Source organism: Papaver somniferum, chromosome 10 (genome assembly GCF_003573695.1).
Source record: "Papaver somniferum cultivar HN1 chromosome 10, ASM357369v1, whole genome shotgun sequence".
NCBI classification, from domain to species: domain Eukaryota; kingdom Viridiplantae; phylum Streptophyta; class Magnoliopsida; order Ranunculales; family Papaveraceae; genus Papaver; species Papaver somniferum.
In genome coordinates, this window is record NC_039367.1 from 104,126,059 (window position 1) to 104,144,409 (window position 18,351).

Genomic DNA, 18,351 nt, shown 5'->3' on the forward strand with positions numbered 1-18,351 from the left:
ATATCACGTCTCCTTTCTCGTATTTGCAACCAAACATATTCTTCAACTTGCCAAGCTGATGTCGCTAGTTTCATACATCCAACACATAATTAGTATATATATGCTAATATAATATTATATGTACATTAAACGACTAAGCAATTATCAATACTTACTAGCAATCCAACAGTCTTATTAAGTTGGGCCGTTGTAGGTGGTGCATTTGTAGGAGTTAGAGCGGGAGGGTTTTCCCGGGGTGGAACTTTGACGTTGTCCGGGTGCACGACAAATGGATATGACCCTTCTAGGTAATAATACTGTACTCGGGGTAAGCTTCATCATCGTTTTCTGCAAGCTCCCAGTTACTAATATCAAACAACGTGGTTCCCTATCCCTCCAATGTGTTGGTTCTTGAATTGGATCATACTCTACCCTCAACTTCAGCTTAGTTTAAAAGCTATGAGAACGGTTAACTTCGTACCTTTCAAGAGAGGCTATCTCTGGATAAGGTAATTTCTTATATCCAAGTTGCCGCATGACACGTCGGGGATAATCCATAACGTATCCCTTTGGGTGGAACAAGGGTCCATTGTAAAATGCAACGTTATATACCTCAAAGTTTGGGGATTCTCTCTAGCCTCCTTGAAGGGTCGAACACAACCTCTTTGGTAGTCATAGCGTCCAGATCCAATCTCATATCTGTCAGTCGACGATTGTTACCGGGTTTCAGAATATTGTTGAACTCGTGTCTCTTAGCTCTATGCTCCTCGGGTTCAGAAAGGTTTTTGATCTTCAAGAAGGGATAGTCCTTGAACAATGATGGGAAATGTTCATAACCCCACACCTTTACCAATGTGGAATGATACATATAAGAAGCAGTAAATTTTGTTTCTAAGTCCATAATAAGGGTACATGTGAACATTATACATATAAACATAAGTTTAAAAACAAAATTACCTGGAGTAGAGTGAAATTCCTGACAAATTGGTTTGTAATATCCTTGGAGTCCCTTCTCATCCCCGCCATCAAATGTGCCATTACCACGGTGCGCCAAAAATAGGCAAAGATCTCTTCCAATGGATCCAAGTATTGAAGGTGGTTTGCACTATCCCTGTTGCCACTAGCGTCCGGGAATACCTTAGTGCCCAAGATGAATAACAGGTACGCAACGGCTGTATAACGAATTTGTGTAGTGTCCCATCCATCCTTGAAACTTCTTGCCTACCTGTTTTCAAACTTCTCCTTAAGGAACTTCATCTTTACGGTCTTTGTCCTACTATTCTTAGTTACATATAAGCTTTCCACAGACGTTTTATAGTCCCAGCCCAACAACTTATTAGTCAGAGCGTGCAGCTTCGACCATTCTATGTCCGGACACTTATCCCCTTCTACAACTGATTTACCGGTAACACTCAAGCCTAGAATGTTCTGAGAATCATCAGGGATCAAGGTCATTTCCTTAAAAGGGAAGCGCATGGTATCAGTTTCACCATGATACCTTTCGACGAAGAAATTGACTGTCACAGAATCACACTTCACATAATTTTCAACCAAACCATATAGACCAGACTCCATTACTAATGTTTGGACCTCTTCACATTCCGTAGACAAATCCCAGTGAGACGCGGCTTGGTTTTGGCAAACACGCACTGCCTTCTTATGATCCTACAATTAGGATATAATAAGATTAAGAGATTTTATATAAATACAAAACAAAACATATGCACAAGATAAAAAATTCTTACATAGGTTTGATAGATAGTACGAGCCTACGTGTCCTTGTAGCCAAATAAAATTCTTGGATCGTCAGCTTCACCCCAATTTCTACCACTATTAAGGTCAGGTATCATGTCATTAGTATGAGGAAGGTGCGAACCTTTAACTTTGCCTTTTCCTTTGCCTTTGCCTTGTGTCGATTTTTTACCTGGCCCACCATCTTCCTCTAAAACTTGGCTTTGGGTCTCTAATTGACTTGGATCAACCTCATTGTCTTCCTCCTCACGTTCCTCTTCATCTTGCTCATCGTGCTTAACTGTTCCAGTATTACGAGTTTTCTACTGTCCCCACCACTCTCCCATTTCCCCTCTTGTAGATGCCCCCAAACGCTTGTTGCGACCAAGTTCTTTCTCTCGAGGAGGCAGAGACTCAGGAGTACCAAGATCTTTCTTCTTTATTTTCTTAATGCCAACATCTTTAGCTTCCCAAGCTTTAGCCCTATATCAAAAGAAACACAAAATAAATAGAAGACAACTCACTTTCATATTTGATGCCGACATAGATATACTGAATAACGTCATAGAATCATCAGTACCGGCATTTGTCCACGAAATATCAACCATGCCGAGACCAAAAAACGGCATAGTAATTTAACAAACACACTATGCCGGGACACGATGTCGGTATTGTCGAACAATTGTCAACAGTGCCGGTAGTCTTATGTAATTTCTAGGCAGTTCCTGGATACCAAAAGAGCACTGCCGGCACAAACGTAAAAATCGTATCCATGCCGTAACTAGGTACCAGCATGATATTCAACCTAAAATCAATGCCGGTACTGATAAAAAATTCCTAGGTTTTCCTGTATACTAAAAGTGGACTGCTGGCATAATCGAATAAATTTAAAACAATGCCGTGACAGACTACCGACATTGTATTCAACCTAAAATCATTGTCGGGACAAAACATTCAGTTTCAGGTGATTCACTAACTCTATACAGGCATAATATTCATATTAAAATCAATGCCGTAACTAAGTACCGACATTGTATTTATATTATTTTCAACGCCGTAATTAAGTACCGACATTGTATTCATACAAATTTCAATGCCGGAACTCACTGAAACTCAACTGTTTGAGTTAGGGTTTGCGATTCAAACCTAAACCCATTGCTATAAATCGATTCAAACACTTATAAACTAGTTCAAAATCACTTACCTTTTCACAGAAGCCATGTTTACGAGAGGTTGATTGTCCGAATTCTCTTCTTCTTCGACAATCCGATTGATTCTTTCTTCTTGTTTTTGTTGAGCAAGTGATTTGATTTTGATTGCGGATTGAGTTTCTTTCGTGGAGGCATGGTTATAGATAGATTCGGGTAATCAACAAAGATATTTTTGAATCGACGATTAATCGATGAAGAAGATGAAGAATTTTTTTTCCTTCGAAATCCTAAGAAGAGTGCCGGAACTGAAGATGAAAATGGGGGATATATTTTGATTTTTGATTTTAAGTTTTAAGATTTTTATTTTGTGGGAAGGGTAGTATAGTGTTTTCATAATGTTTTTAATTAACCAAAGGGTATTTTTGTATTTCCTCCCCCCCAAAAACACCCCTTAGCAGACACTATTGGTTGGGGTAAGTAATTTATATCCCCCAATTAGTTCAAGTATCCCCCAATCGCGCGTTCCTCTAATATCAGACCACATGCAGATTTTTTGATATTAGATTTATCTACTGAGAGTTTGATGTTGAGTAGAAGAAGGAGGAATATTATCTCACAAAATAGTTGAATTTAAAGTCCTAATAGATTTTGCGAAAGTGTCTGCCACCATGTTTCCTAGTCTTGGAACGAAATAAAAACAAAGTTGTTACATAAATGAACTTGTCTGTCTGCTTCATCTATGTAAGCTTTAGAGCGCCAAGAGATGTCAGATTTCTTTCCTTGAAAGTACCTAAAAAGGCTTCCACGGTCTCCTTCAATGCTAAAATTAAACTTAACAGATGAAAGGATAAATTAGACTTTGATATGCTTTTGGACGCCTCTGGACGGTCTAAGCCAAACTACCTGGTCACCTTGGTTGCACAGACGCTGCATTTTTTGAGCCGTGTCCACGATCGATGCGTGTCGGACACGCACGTGGGACACTGACACAACGCGTGTCCGACGCACTAATTTGTCGTCCATCGCGCATCTGGTTTGGACACACTGATGATTCGGTTTAAAGTTTTTTTTTTTTCATTTTCATTTTCATTTAAACTTCTTCCTTTATTTTTACTATTATTAACTAAACAAGAAAGACAAAAATTTAGATCAATCATTTAGGTCTTAAGGTTTTGTAATTAGAAATGACATCATGTATACCCTTGGTTGGGTATGTGTCGTTCTAAGAATGGATTTGTGTTTAATAGTGATTGATTGCTTGACTTTTGGCGCGTATAAACAAACAATCTATTATTTTCTTTTGAAATTGTACATATGTAACAACATTTTCTAATTTTAGGATCGAAACATTTGACTTTTCTGTATAAATACATGATCGTATATATAAATAATATATAAATAAAATATATATATACGCGTCTGCGTCGTAGTTTTTTGAGAACTTTATGGTGGTCCTCGTCGTGTCATGTCCGCGTATGTGCAACCCAGCTGCACTATCTATTGAATTGAAAACAATTGAAAAGCCCCTACGCTAGGTTGCACAGACGCGGACGTGTAGACGACACAGCACGGATACAAACACTATAAAATTCTCAAAAAACTAGGACGCGAACTTTATATATTATTTATATATACAATCATGTACTTATACAACAAAGACAAGTGTTCCGATCCTAAAAATTAGAAAATGATGCTACATGTGTATAAATTTCAAAAAAAAAGAGGACATCGTTTGTTTATACACGCCTAAGATCAAACTATCAATCACTATCCAACACATGGCGTAATTAAAACACATCCTTAGACTAGACGCGTGCATGACGCGCAAATTAGTGTGTCGTACACGCGTCATTCAGCGTCCCGTATCCGACGACGCGGACACTGCTCAAAAAATGGAGCGTCCGTGAAACCCAGCCCCTATGTAATTGTAAGGTTTCTTTGAGAAGGAGAGCAATAAACCGTGCCATCCATTGGCACGACTTCCTATTTATCCACCCACTGACCTACAAATAGTGGAGAGAAGAGAATAAGATATTCGTCCACCCGTCCACTGTTGCCATTACCGCACCGCTTTCTCTTCGTCTCCCAAGCTTTTCAGTTCTTGTCAAGGTTGAAGCTTCTGAGAGTTCGTTCTCGGAGATCATTCTGCGGTGCTAAAGGAGAAGGTTTCTCATCAAGTCCGGTTTCAAGAAATCGTTTCGTTATTTCATTATTTATTGTCGTAGCAGTAGTAATGTTTGTCTAGGGTTTTATTTTCTTTTGAACGAGAAAAAAAATTGCAGAAAAAAGAAAAAAAGAAAAAAAGAAAAAGAAAAGAAATATAGTGAGTGTATTTCTGCATGTTGGTCAAGGGTTTTATATTAAGAATGAGAATCGCCTGTAATTTTTGTTTCTTTGTTCTGTATCTATTTATTTAGGTGATCTAGGTTTCTTTTCATTTCTGTCTGAATCCTTTGTACCACGAACTGAATGAATATTAGAACAATCGGCACTGAAGGATCCGTCGAGATTATGTCTTCTTTTTTTGTTTCTTTAATTTCTGGTTTGTGAATTATGTTTCAATCTTAGAATCCCTTGTTCTGGGATCTAAGAGGGAAAACTGTATAATTTAGTGCGATATACATAACATAATCTCAGTGATAAAAGAAAAAAGAATCAAAAAAAGAAACAAAAAAAGAAAAGAAAAAATTTAAACAGAATTTATATAAATGGCGAACCCTGGAGTAACTAATGCGCAGCAGCTCGGTATTACAGAGCCGATTTCATTGGCCGGGCCATCTGAAATCGATATCACCAAGACTCAAGAACTTGAGAAGGTTTGTTTGCTGACTAGTGCTTTCTTTTTCTTCCTTTGAGTTGAGTTGATTAGGTTTGTTTGCATGTCAACTCTTAAACTTACTCAACTTGTGCTTGTTGGATAAATTCAGTTTCTGTCAGGTGTTGGACTGTATGAATGTCCTGCAGAGGCTGTGTCCAGGGAAGAAGTGCTCGGGAGACTTGACCAGGTTCGTTTACTTTTGATTTTGGTTTCGACTTCCTTTATGTAGCTTTGGGTGGTTATGTTGTTTTTCACTATCTTGTTTCTTTTGTTTGCCTAACAGATTGTGAAGACGTGGGTGAAAAAGGTGACTAGAAACAGGGGTTACAATGATCAGTTGGTCCAAGAAGCTAATGCCAAGATATATACATTTGGTTCTTATCGTCTTGGGGTATGGGAACTTTTTTATCCTGTTTTCAAATAAAGGTGTTGCAACTTATACTCCTGATATAAATACAATAGAAGAAGGAATTGTATGCATTAACTTGTTAATACTTAAATCATATTTAAATAATCCTATATGAGATTAAGTAAGACAGTTGTTTGCGGACTTCAAGAAAATGATGATCACAATAGGAGCATCTGCTTCTGGATGATTCAGTGATGGCTGTCATTGCAGCTAGTGTTCTATCCACTATAGCTCGTGGTTTGGATCCCTGTTAAACAATTTAAAGTATTAAGAAAGTAAAATGTCTTCTTAGCTTCATTTGTCTGGTAGTTCGACTATGGAATTACCGTGTAATCAATCATCTTGTAGTGACATGTTGCAGGTCATCTTGATAACTGATTTTTTGTCTAGTTATGAACACGTAAATAAGGACAGTGTGGTATGAATGACGATATTGAAAAGAGATTTATGAGCGTTCTTTGTTGCATTCAATTGCTTGTAAACAAGTTGATCTCTTATGATGCTTTCCTTTTGTATAATGGAGGGCAGTTAAATTCGACGAAAATTTGTCAGGAAGTAACCGGTCATCTTGTGCTGATGCATAGATCGGGCTCTCTAGAATGATTCGGGGAAGACCAGGGAAAATTAAGACAAAAGAGCTTAAGTTACAATTATTTAAGATACAGGAGAGCTTAAGATGCAAAGATAGCGTTCATGAAAGTACTTACAGTGTATATCCTTCACGAAGAGCAAAAGAGATGATGCATAGATTGGGTCTCTAGAATGATCTGGGAAGACCAGGGGAAAATTAAGACAAAAGAGCTTAAGTTAAGATACAGGGGAGAGCCTAAGATGCAAAGATAGCGTTTACAAAAATACCCAGTGTATATCCTTCATGAAAAGAAAAGAGTAGAAAGACTAGGGATGAAGGAATATGATGACAAAAGATTTATCAGAGTTATGGCTGAAATCAATGTGGAAACCTTCAGCTGAGCTATATCATTTCATCCTGACACGTGTTGGACACTTGTACTTGATGTTGGATACTGGGTTTGAAATATGCTAGAATAAAAAACACATACATGGATGTAAACATATAACTATGCTCCACTATTTAGTTATTTCTATTTGGCTGTATTTTATCCTTTATATATGGACTTATTAATGTTTGAGTAATGAGGTTTTGTGCAGATAGACAAACAAAATCTCACATTGTTGTAGATTGCTAAATACCCTTCTTTCCTAGACTCGTGTTGGTTGAAGTTGTCAAGTTGTCTTACTTAAAACTTGCTGGAGTTGTTTACCCAGTTCTTTTTTTGTCTCTCTCTTTATAGGTGCACGGCCCTGGTGCAGATATAGATACACTATGTGTTGGTCCTAAGCATGCAACAAGAGAAGTGAGTCTTTATTCCATGTGTGATATTTTTAGTTTTTCACATTTATAATGCGTATCCATGTGTGTTTGTTTCTCTCAATAAAGTTTTTGACGTGACTGCAGGAAGATTTCTTTGTGGAACTGTATGGGATGCTTACTGAGATGCCGGAAGTCTCAGAGTTGCATCCCGTGCCTGATGCTCATGTACCTGTGATGAAATTCAAATTTTGTGGGGTGTCCATAGATCTTCTATATGCGAAGCTGTCACTTCCCATCATTCCCGAAGTATGTATCTACATTCCTCTTTTGCTTCAGATAAAAACATTAATATGTATAATCTCAAACTTATGTAACCATGTGTATAAAAGAATAGGTTCTACTCCAGTGCCTGCTCCACCATATGAGCAGTGGGTTGTTATTTCATAGAACTTTTTAATGATACCTAGCATTGCTGTTCGCTAGTATCATCATCTGAAACTGGCTTTTTTATGTATAAAGAGAGCAGCGTGAGCTGGTGTGGAAAAGTGCACGGGTAGACATGACATGAAAGCCATTAGATTGAGCCTTTACGATAATTACAATGCTGAAATTACACACAAATAATGGTTACATGCCTTCAAGGCATTTTTCTGTATATCTTCATGTTTGAATATTTAAACTTGTGGTGTTACTGATGTAAAAATATGCAAGAACACAGGAATAACTACCAGCAATTTGTAGTAATGTCATGTGTGTTGCTAGATGTAGCTCCAGTGTGATGATACAGATTATAAGTCTTCCATTAGTTGTGATATTTGATATTGTATCTCAAATTAAATAGAATTAAAGTTATGATTTAATTTTATGCGTGGGTGTCATTCTGTTATGACACAACTTGAATTGGTTATTCTCTCGGTGGTAACTTGTTTCATTATTCATTTAAGCTTTTCCTTTCCATTTTCAAAAGTCGGATGCAGCACCCTTCATGAACTTGCTTTTCTGATATTTTTTTTTCATTTTTATCTGATCTCAGTTCCCCACATTGTGGTTTAAAGTATAATCATGTTTTTCTTTTAATCTGTTTCTGGAATCATATTCTGTTCCAGGACCTGGATATTTCACAGGACGCAATATTGCAGAATGTAGATGACCAGACAGTTCGCAGTCTCAATGGATGTAGAGTTACTGACAAAATACTGCATTTGGTGCCAAACGTTCAGGTTGGCTGATAATTTTAATCATACTCGTGTGCATGACATGAGACTTTGTTGCTTTCGTGTCGGAGTCATTCACCAAGTTACTTTTGATCTGTTTGAACCAGAACTTTCGTACAACCTTGCGATGCATGAGGTTTTGGGCAAAGCGTCGCGGAGTTTATTCTAACGTAAGCAAGGTTCTTTAAATATGTACATCTCAGTATCCTCTCCAACTTATTAAGCTTTCTGGACTTTGACATGGCCAGGTTGCAGGGTTTCTTGGTGGTATAAACTGGGCATTGCTTGTTGCACGTATATGCCAACTATATCCTAATGCATTGCCTAGTATGTTGGTTTCTCGGTTCTTTAGGGTTTATACCCAGTGGCGATGGCCAAATCCAGTTATGCTGTGTGCTATTGAGGAAGGATCTCTTCCCATCTGGGATCCTAGAAGAAATCACCGAGATAGGCTACATCAGATGCCCATTATCACTCCTGCTTACCCTTGCATGAATTCTAGCTATAATGTTTCTTCGAGTACATTGCGTGTTATGACTGAAGAGTTCCAGAGGGGACATGAAATTTGCGAGGTATGTAATGATTCGTAACTTTAGGGTTCCCGCCTTATTCCAGTGCAGCTGTATATTGATTGTTCAATAATTGTATAGTTGGTAAAAACCTGTTCTTATTGTGAGTACTACGCAGTACTGCTATCAAATGTCCTGTGACTTGTTTTAGCATCAAACAAGTTTGATTAAAGATATAATCTTCTGCTCTCCTCTTTAGCCAATGGTGGCAGTGATGGAACTTATTTGGTTATGTTTAGCACATCAACTTGTTAATATGTTTCATAGGTTTTTGGTCCTTCCACATCTGGTACCATATGTTACTTTTTTTTCTTTTTTACTTTTTATTGAATTCAAAGGTTTTGTATGAGGTTGAGATTATCACGATGCTGTTTTCATCTTATGATGAAGAGCATTGTTTGAGGTCATAGTTTACTTAGTCTAATTGTTTTAGTCTTCTATTTCCAACACCATACGAAAACAGGAATAGATGGTGAAATAATCTGAAAATTACTTGTTCAGGTGTGAATAAACAAGTTGATGGGTTTGCTGTGTGAACATAAATAGCTTTCTGTAGTCTGGGGATTTGTGTTGTTGACGTAAATAGCTTTCTGTAGCCTGGGGATTTGTGTTGTTGACATAAATAGCTTTCTGTTTTTATTGTTAAAACTTAAAAGAGAAGCCAGGATGCAGATAAATAGGTAGTCAAGGGATAAGCTGAGATTTGGACACACAAAATGGTCAGGAAAAATCCTCAAAAAGTTTTCTGACTTTATTTTTTTCTTTCATGGAATGCCCATAATTTGCAGAAAGGCCTAGAGTAGTATGTACATTCCAATAGCTGTCAAGCCAAGCGTCTCTTAGTACTAGTGTGACATCTGGTGTTGATAGAAGTTTTTCATCGTAGAATGGGTGAAGATTGTTTGTACAAAGTTTATGCCTAGGGGTGCAGTTAATTTGTTGCCACTTTTGCGCATTTTATCTGGACTAGGCGCTTAACCCCTATGGCTGCTTAGGAATATGATTCACAGATGTATTCTGAGTCGTATCTAAAGTAATAATAATAGTGAGATGCTTCATTTTTAATTATGCACATGTTGCTTCAGAAGTGGAATTTCCGCGACCTCTGGCCCATCATGCCTCGGATAAAATTTAGTTCCGGAGTCTAGGTGACTACTTCAGAGGTATGGCGCAGCCATCAAAAGTCATTCCCCAGCCTCCGAATCTTGTATTATAGCCATTAGAAGCCATCAGAAGTCGTTCCCAGCCTGCAAACCTTGTGTTATAGCCAAAGGAATTCTCTCAACAACAATTCTGATACATCAAGAAACTTGGGCAGGCTAAGGCTTTTCATTGGGCGCCAAATAATACTTGTATGCTATTCAAGGGTTTAATTTGCTAGTCTATCATTAAGAGTGTTACTAATTCCAATATCTTCTTTGAAAAATTGAAGCATGTTAAAAAGATAGCCGTTCAAGTGATGTTGGTTTGCTAAGCCAGATCTCATTACAAAGTCACATATCAATCAGAATGATAGCATCTTCAAACTTGTTTTAGTTCTGTGTTTTTATCATGTCATTTGTAGTTTGCATCTATTAGTTTTTCCCGGACTTATTGCCGGTTCATTTTTTCAGGCAATGGAGTTAAATAAGGCCGATTGGAATAATCTTTTTGAACAATACCCTTTCTTTGATGCATATAAGAATTATCTGCAAATTGAAATTAGCGCAGAAAACGATGATGACTTACGGAATTGGAAAGGCTGGGTAGAGTCTCGGCTACGCCAGCTTACTCTGAAGGTTTGTTGCCGCTTTTTTCCATCTTCTATTCTGTTGTTGACCGACTAAGATCTATATTGTACAATTTTTGTAAACTTGTGTGGCTTGTTTTATATTGAACTTAGATTGAGAGGCACACTTTTGGAATGCTTCAATGTCATCCGCATCCTGGTGATTTCTCTGACAAATCCAAGCGATGCCATTGCTGTTACTTCATGGGTCTGCAACGCAATCAAGGGGTTCCTGTACATGAAGGTGAACAATTTGATATAAGGGCAACTGTCGAGGAATTCAAACTCTCTGTCGGCATGTACACTTTGTGGAAGCCCGGGATGGAGATTTATGTGTCTCATATTAGGCGCAGAAACATTCCCTCCTTTGTATTTCCAGGTGGAGTTCGGCCTTCACGTTCTCCTAAAGTAGCTGGTGAAGGTAGGCCAGTATCAAACAAGAGGGTCAGTAATTCTGCAAAGGCAGAGAAATCATCTGAAAGCAATGTAGAAGTGGATGCAGTGGAAAAGGGAAGGAAGAGGAGACGAGATGACGATGAGAGTGCTACCAATATTAAGTCTTTGCCTTCAATTGGTGCTGCTGCTAATGGTAGAATACTCGAGGATTCTGGAGATTGTAGTGCATCGTTTACAAGGCCCAGTGACAGTATTACTACTACCACTTCCACTGCTATGTCAGTTGGGAATATGGTTGATGCACTAATATTACAAGATGGAGCCATAAAGACGGAGCAAGTTGAATATATTAACGAAGAGGCAAACCCTCTTCTTTCGGAGGTTCCTTCATTAAGTGAAAATAGTGGATCTACAGTAAACCTTTTGCCCATTAGCAGAACTTTATCTGCGGACGCTGCTTCGTTCTGCTCTAAAGAGGCAGAGCAATGTGCAACTGATTATATTTCTGGCCCATCTGCTGGTCGCGAAGTTTTTTCGGAACTTAATGAGCTTGAAAATGAAAGTGGGTTGGTACAAGACAATGGGGGAAACACTATGGAAGGCAGTTTTGCGGAGTCTTCGACAGTGAAGCAGATAGCTTTATTGGCAACAAATGGAGCTGGCTCGTCATCATCTATTGGTCGTTTTCAAAACGGGGGTTTAGAAGAGCTTGAGGTATTGTTCTAACCTATTAATATTTGCATACCCATATCTTAGAGTATCTTGAATTGTCGTCTATCTGAATTTTGTTTTCTGAAGTACCTTCTTTCTTCTATTTATGGGGTCACAAAATATGGAATTTCTCTCTTTTACCTGACATAATATTGGTGCCTGTGGGTAATATGCTTCTGGTAAAACCAACTGTTGCATCTGTTTACGCGCCAGCAGAGTCAACAGTAATAAACATTTTTACAGTGTTTGCGATTGCTTATTGATCTTGTGGAGAAAATCTCTCGGGAAGTGCAAACATTTTGCATCTTGTATATGTTCAAATTCTTGAAAATTTGACAGCCCTTGGTGTAGAAATGAGCCATTTCTTCTGCTTTTCTCTTACCTGATATCAACAAATACTGACTAAAATAAATGAATATAATGAGAGTTACTGTTTCTGTCCAATGCAGCCATGACTAGGGTTGTTTCTCATTTAACATTAATCTTATAAGAGGATACTTGTTAAGTTCACAATTTATAAGCAGGAGGGAATGAATCTCTTCTAGGTGTTACCTCCACGCTTTGTTTAAAGAGGACCCAGAGTGCCTTTAACTGAAACTTGAATATCCAATTGTGTATACCACATCACTAACGTAATTACTTGCTTTCATAATGGTGTTATTTTTTCTTTTGCAATTACCACACCTGCGGGGTAAGTGTGTTAGGTCTCATCGTTTTTGTATACTCCAGTTAACAAGACTGATATTTTTTGTCTTGTTAATTGAAGCCTGCTGAGCTTACTGGGTCATTCTGTAACGGTCACGCTGCGTCTAATCCATCCACCACCCAGAGGAAGCCGCTTATCCGGTAAACAAGTCACCCTCAAAATGAATAGTTTCTGCTTGTATAGAAATATTTCTATCATTATTATTTGGTTCATTGTTCCAATATGTTTATGTTTGCAGGTTGAACTTGACTTCTTTGGTTAAAGCTACTGGCGAAGGTACCTAATTTTTTCCGATCCCGCAGGGCGGCAGGGGAAAGAATCTAGGAAAGGGTGTTTTCATTTTGGCCATGTAATGCTGATACTTTTTCTACATTAGTTACTATGTGCTTCCCTCGTGCAAATAGCTGGTGGCACAGGGAATAAAATTTGTGGATTAGTTGTATAAAACTTACAAAATGATAAAAAGAGTAAAAATTAATAATTATGAAGTTTCAATTGTGATATCAACGTTGTGGAAAATGCATTGTACTGATTTTAGGATGCCTGTTGTGGGTTAAATAAGTCTGTGGATACCAAATATATCGACACGTGGCATTAGAAGCTTCAGCAACATACAACTCTACATCAACATACACTACAACCTTCTATATATATGCAAGCTTAATTATTAAGCTAAGGGTAATATCGTAAATGTCTTTGTACCTCTCTCTTGTTAAAAAAAGGAAGGAAAAAAAGGAAGAAATTAGGTCTCTTTTCATCTGTTTCACCCAAGTACTTGCAGAGCTCCTCATTAATTGAGGCTCTTCTAACACACACATAATAAAATCACTTATCCATGAACGTAGGCCTGAGTATGCCGAACCACGTTAAATCTGGTTTCAACATTTCAATATCTCTCTCATCTTTCTTCTTATATTTCATTTATCATTCTATTGATATCATTTTCACCATTAAATCAGGTTTGGTTGTGCTAGGATTTTCAGTAGTCACATTTTGGCGCTAGAAACTGAGCAAGATGTTAAAGGATTTATTTCAAGGCTACTTTAGTTGAACAGTCCAGTCGAAGAATTTGTTTCTCGGTATTCTACTTCGGTAGAAGAATTTATTCCTCGACGGCAAACAACATCAGATCTATTTTATCTCGACAACAAACAACATCGAAATTCTGTTAGGATACCGACCCCAACTCGTCATAAGCCCATGGGTAGAACTCAACTCGAAAACAGGTTGACTAGATGAGGGAACCCATTGACTTATAAACTACCCAATTAAGCCCCATCTAACCAATGTGGGACTAAGAGCAGTTCCTATGGAATGAACAAACTCAGAGTTTGTTCATTTTGCTCCCACTATGGAATGAACAAACATGAAAAATGGATGTTCAAACCAACAAATCTGTTGCTTTGAACATTGAGTCGGAACATCCAGCGCGCGTCTGTGGTAAAGTCGGGTGATCGTGCCATAAACGCGGAGTTGGAAGGAAGATCCCTGGAGTTTGAAGGAAGACTACTGGAGTTGGAGGGAAGATCGCTGGAGTTAGAAGGAAGATCGCCCCTCACATATTCTCTCTCCAAAACCTGATTATTATAATTATGTTTATTTTTTATTATTTATTTTATTAGTTAAATAATCCGTGGGACCAAACTCTTATTAGTTTATGTAAATAAAATCATTAGTGGGACCCAACTCTTATTAGTTTATGTTAATAAAATCAATAGTGGGACCCTAAAATATCAGATTTGTTCATTTTGCCTTGTTTCCCATAGTGGAGAATGCAGTTTGTTCATCCGCTCAACAATTTTTTTTATTTTTGTTCATTGCCATAGGGAATGCTCTAAGGCCCACTCTATCGACACTGGCCCGGCGGTAGCCCTTTCCTTATGGCGGCTCCACTCGACTACCTGTATTCAAAGCGGGTGACAACTACGCCCATACATAGGTGCCCCAACACTTTAATCTAGCCTATAGGTCACCCGTCACCCCTTCCATCTATTTTAATCTAGCCTATAGGTCACCCCTTCCGTGGAGGGGTCATGGGTCGTGGTGATTGGCTCTGATACCAAATGTTATGTTAGGATAGCGACCCCAACTCGTCATAAGCCCATGGGTAGAAGAACTCAACTCGAAAACCGGTTGACTAGATGAGGGTACCCATATAAACTACCCAATTAAGCCCCATCTAACAATGTGGGACTAAGGTCCCAACAAATTCACTGAACTTTTCTTCATTTTTCTAACGATTTCATCGAACAGATACCAAATCTATTTTATCTCCGGGAAGCTGATCTTTAATGAAGATACCATCAGATCTAAACTCTACCTTTTTTTTTTTACTGTTTTTTTAACTGACGCAGTACTAGCTCAACTTGATTATTACGACGTTGTTAGAGCGAAGACGTGTACGCAGTGCACTGACTGTAGATTGCCATGGGAAATCTATAAATATGCCAAAAAGAAGAAACCCGATACTTCAAGCACGCATCACCAGCAACGCAGAGCAAAATTTGGACTTTGAAAGCCGCAACCGAAGAAGATAAAGTTACGTTGTTAAACTTTAGCTAATTTTTGGATACATGTTAAATCGCAAGTAACAGATAATCGACATCCATTCCAGCAGCTAAACCTCCGAAGCTTCAATTCCGCTTCCCAACTCCCACTCCGAAGCCTCAATCCGAAGACTCAATTTCGAAGCTCAACTCCGTGGTTAAATTCCGCTTCCCAACTCTTGCTCCGAAGCTTCAAGTCTGATGATCAACTCCTGATCCGAAGCTTCAAGTCCAATGCTCAACTCTTGCTCCGAAGCTTCAAGTCCGATGCTCATGACAAAGTTAGTCATGACACAGATGTTTCTGGAATGGTTTTCTCCATATTCAATTGTGTTAAACCAAGAGATTACAAGAGACTCTTATACAAGATTACATCATAATAAAAGGAAACAAGATAACCTAAAATATAAACTAATGAATACTAATGAATACACAATATATATGAGAATAATATCAAAGATACGATGTATATTTCAACATCCCCCCGCAACCTCAAGATGGTGCTGAACACATCTTGAGGTTGTTAACCAAAAATCGAAGCCCGGGTGAGGATAACGACTTCGTAAAGAGATCAACAAGCTGAAATTCAGAAGAAACATGAGGAAGCTTAATTCTCTGTTGCTTGAAGTGATGGTGTACGAAATGGCAGTCGATTTCAATGTATTTTATACGCTCATGAAACACATCATTATCTGCAATATGAATGGCTGCTTTGTTGTCACAGTAAAGTGGAGTAGAGTCTGTCATATGAATTCCCATACACCAAGGAGCCATCGTAACCAAACTATTTCTGAAGTGGTGTGAGCCATTTCCCGATACTCAGCCTCATCACTAGAACGAGAGACAACTGTTTGTTTCTTGCTTCTCCAAGAAATAAGAGAGTTGCCTAAGAACATACAATAAACCTGTTGTTGACCGTCTGTCAATGATATCCCCATCCCAATCCGAGTCAGTGTAAGCACGGAGAGGAAAGTCTGATATGGAGGAGAAGTGCAACCCTTGATACAATGTTCCCTTCACATATCGTAGAATACGAAGAACTGCAGCAAAATGAGAGGTGCGAGGAGAAGCCATGAACTGACTTACGACATGAACAACGTAACTAATATCTGGCCCGGTGATAGTCAAATAGTTGAGACTGCCCACAAGCTGAGGGTACAAGGTTGGATTAGGCAAATCTTTTCCATCAGTAGGACTGAGCTTGACATTCATCTCTAGAGGAGTATCAACTACCTTAATGTCAGTTAACCCGGCACAAGAACGAATGTCCTAAGCGTATTTGACTTGAGAAATGAAGTACCCAGCTGGAGATTTATCAACTTCGATACCAAGGAAATATCTTAATGGACCAAGATTTTTCATCTCGAAACATGAACTCAAATAAGATTTCAAGGCAGTGATACCATCTGTGTCATCACCAGTAATTAGCATATCACCGACATATATGAGTAAAAGAACCATACCCTTGTCTGAGGACTTAGTGAATAGTGCTGAATCATACAGACTTTGTGTGTAACCATGTCTAATAAAAGCAGTAGAGAAATTTTCAAACCAAGCACGGGGTGCTTGTTTGAGTCCGTATAATGCTTTGCGGAGCCTGCAAACTTGATTTGGCAGATGAGAAAGTCCTGGAGGTGGTCGCATATAAACTTCTTCCTGAACTTCTCCATGGAGAAATGCATTCTTAACGTCCATTTGGTGAAGGTTCCTGTTACGAGCTGAAGCAACAACTATAAGAGCACGGACAGTAGTCATACGAGCAACTGGAGCAAAAGTTTCTTCGTAATCAATTCCATATTCCTGAGAGAAACCTTGAGCAACAACACGATACTTACGTCGATCTAGTGTACCATCTGACTTGGTTTTCACCTTGAAAACCCATTTGCTCCCTACTAAAGGCTTTCTTGGAGGTAAATCGACCATATCCCATGTACCAGCATCTTTGTGTACAGTCAATTCAACTCCCATAGAGATTTTCCATTCTGGAATTGCTACTTCTTCCCTGTAGTTCTTTGGTTTATAAACATAAATAATAGTTGTTAATGAACAATGACAGTCAGACAACTTAGCTGGCGGCCGTCGATTACGAGGAGGCAGTTGCTCTACTTCATTCACAGGATCCCTATTCAAAGTTGCATTGTCAGGATGTGCCATAAAGTGATCAGAGACAACATCATCAGTACTTGGAGTGGTTTGAGAAGTGGATTCAGGAATAGCTGAGTTCGGAACTGAGACAGAGGAATCTGATGGTGGGAGAGCTAGATTGGGAGAAGCTGGATCATCAAAAGGATCTACATAAGTGAACGTTTTGAAGGAAGATGACTTACTATTAGGTTGAGACCAAAATGGTATCTTTTTCCAAAACGTAACATGACGAGAAACTCTTAACTTACGACTCTCAGGGTCATAACATCGGTAACCCTTTTGCTCAATTCCATATCCTAAAAACACACACACATTGTATTCTTTTTGCTAAGCTTACTGCATTCTCGGTCTGTGAGAGGAACAAAACAGGTGGAGCCAAAGACATGTAACTCAGAGTAATTTGGTTTATTCTTAAACAAACGCTTATATGGAGATATTCCTCCTATAATAACAGTTGGAACTCGATTGATTGTGTAGACTACAGTGAGGACAGACTTTCCCCAAAAATTGGAGGGACCGGAAGAGGATAAGAGTTGGGTTCTAGCAGTTTCTACAATGTGTCGATGTTTTCGTTCGACAATACCATTTTGCTCAGGGGTTTCAGTACAAGATAGCTGAAGAAGAGTACCTTGAGATTTGAGAAATTCTTTGAAGGGGTTGGATATGTATTCACCTCCTTGATTTGTACGAAAAACTTTGATGGTTTTTGCAAACTGAGTTTCGATCATTTGAGAGTATCGGTATATATTCTTAAGAAGTATGATCTTGAGCTAAACAAATATACCCAAGTATAGCGAGTAAAGTCATCAATGAATATGACATAATAAAAAACACCTCCCTTAGTAGCAATGGGAGCCTTTCCCCAAACATCAGAG

At 38.5% G+C, this 18,351-nt stretch overlaps 2 protein-coding genes across 2 annotated transcripts; one reads left to right on the forward strand and one right to left on the reverse strand.

Moving 5' to 3' along the window:
• Window positions 1-4,870: 4,870 nt before the first annotated feature.
• Window positions 4,871-13,288, forward strand: LOC113316945 (nuclear poly(A) polymerase 1-like). The gene is made up of 12 exons (XM_026565106.1): window positions 4,871-5,677; window positions 5,789-5,866; window positions 5,963-6,070; window positions 7,402-7,464; window positions 7,566-7,727; window positions 8,528-8,641; window positions 8,743-8,805; window positions 8,884-9,207; window positions 10,818-10,982; window positions 11,087-12,082; window positions 12,846-12,925; window positions 13,024-13,288. Exons 1-12 carry the CDS (start codon window positions 5,570-5,572, stop codon window positions 13,067-13,069), a joined length of 2,307 nt encoding a protein of 768 aa, XP_026420891.1. The 5' UTR covers window positions 4,871-5,569; the 3' UTR covers window positions 13,070-13,288.
• Window positions 13,289-16,162: 2,874 nt separating this feature from the next.
• LOC113316046 (uncharacterized mitochondrial protein AtMg00240-like) lies at window positions 16,163-16,543 on the reverse strand. The gene has a single exon (XM_026564279.1). It carries the CDS (start codon window positions 16,541-16,543, stop codon window positions 16,163-16,165), a length of 381 nt encoding a protein of 126 aa, XP_026420064.1.
• Window positions 16,544-18,351: the final 1,808 nt, after the last annotated feature.

Bases quoted from the DNA above. Each gene is read 5' to 3' on its own strand.
- LOC113316046 (XM_026564279.1), bottom strand. From the start codon at position 16,543: ATGAATGTCAAGCTCAGTCCTACTGATGGAAAAGATTTGCCTAATCCA.
- LOC113316945 (XM_026565106.1), top strand. From the start codon at position 5,570: ATGGCGAACCCTGGAGTAACTAATGCGCAGCAGCTCGGTATTACAGAG. The intron at 7,728-8,527 runs GTATGTATCTAC...ATTCTGTTCCAG, and splicing joins CACTTCCCATCATTCCCGAA to GACCTGGATATTTCACAGGA. The intron at 8,806-8,883 runs GTAAGCAAGGTT...TGACATGGCCAG, and splicing joins GTCGCGGAGTTTATTCTAAC to GTTGCAGGGTTTCTTGGTGG.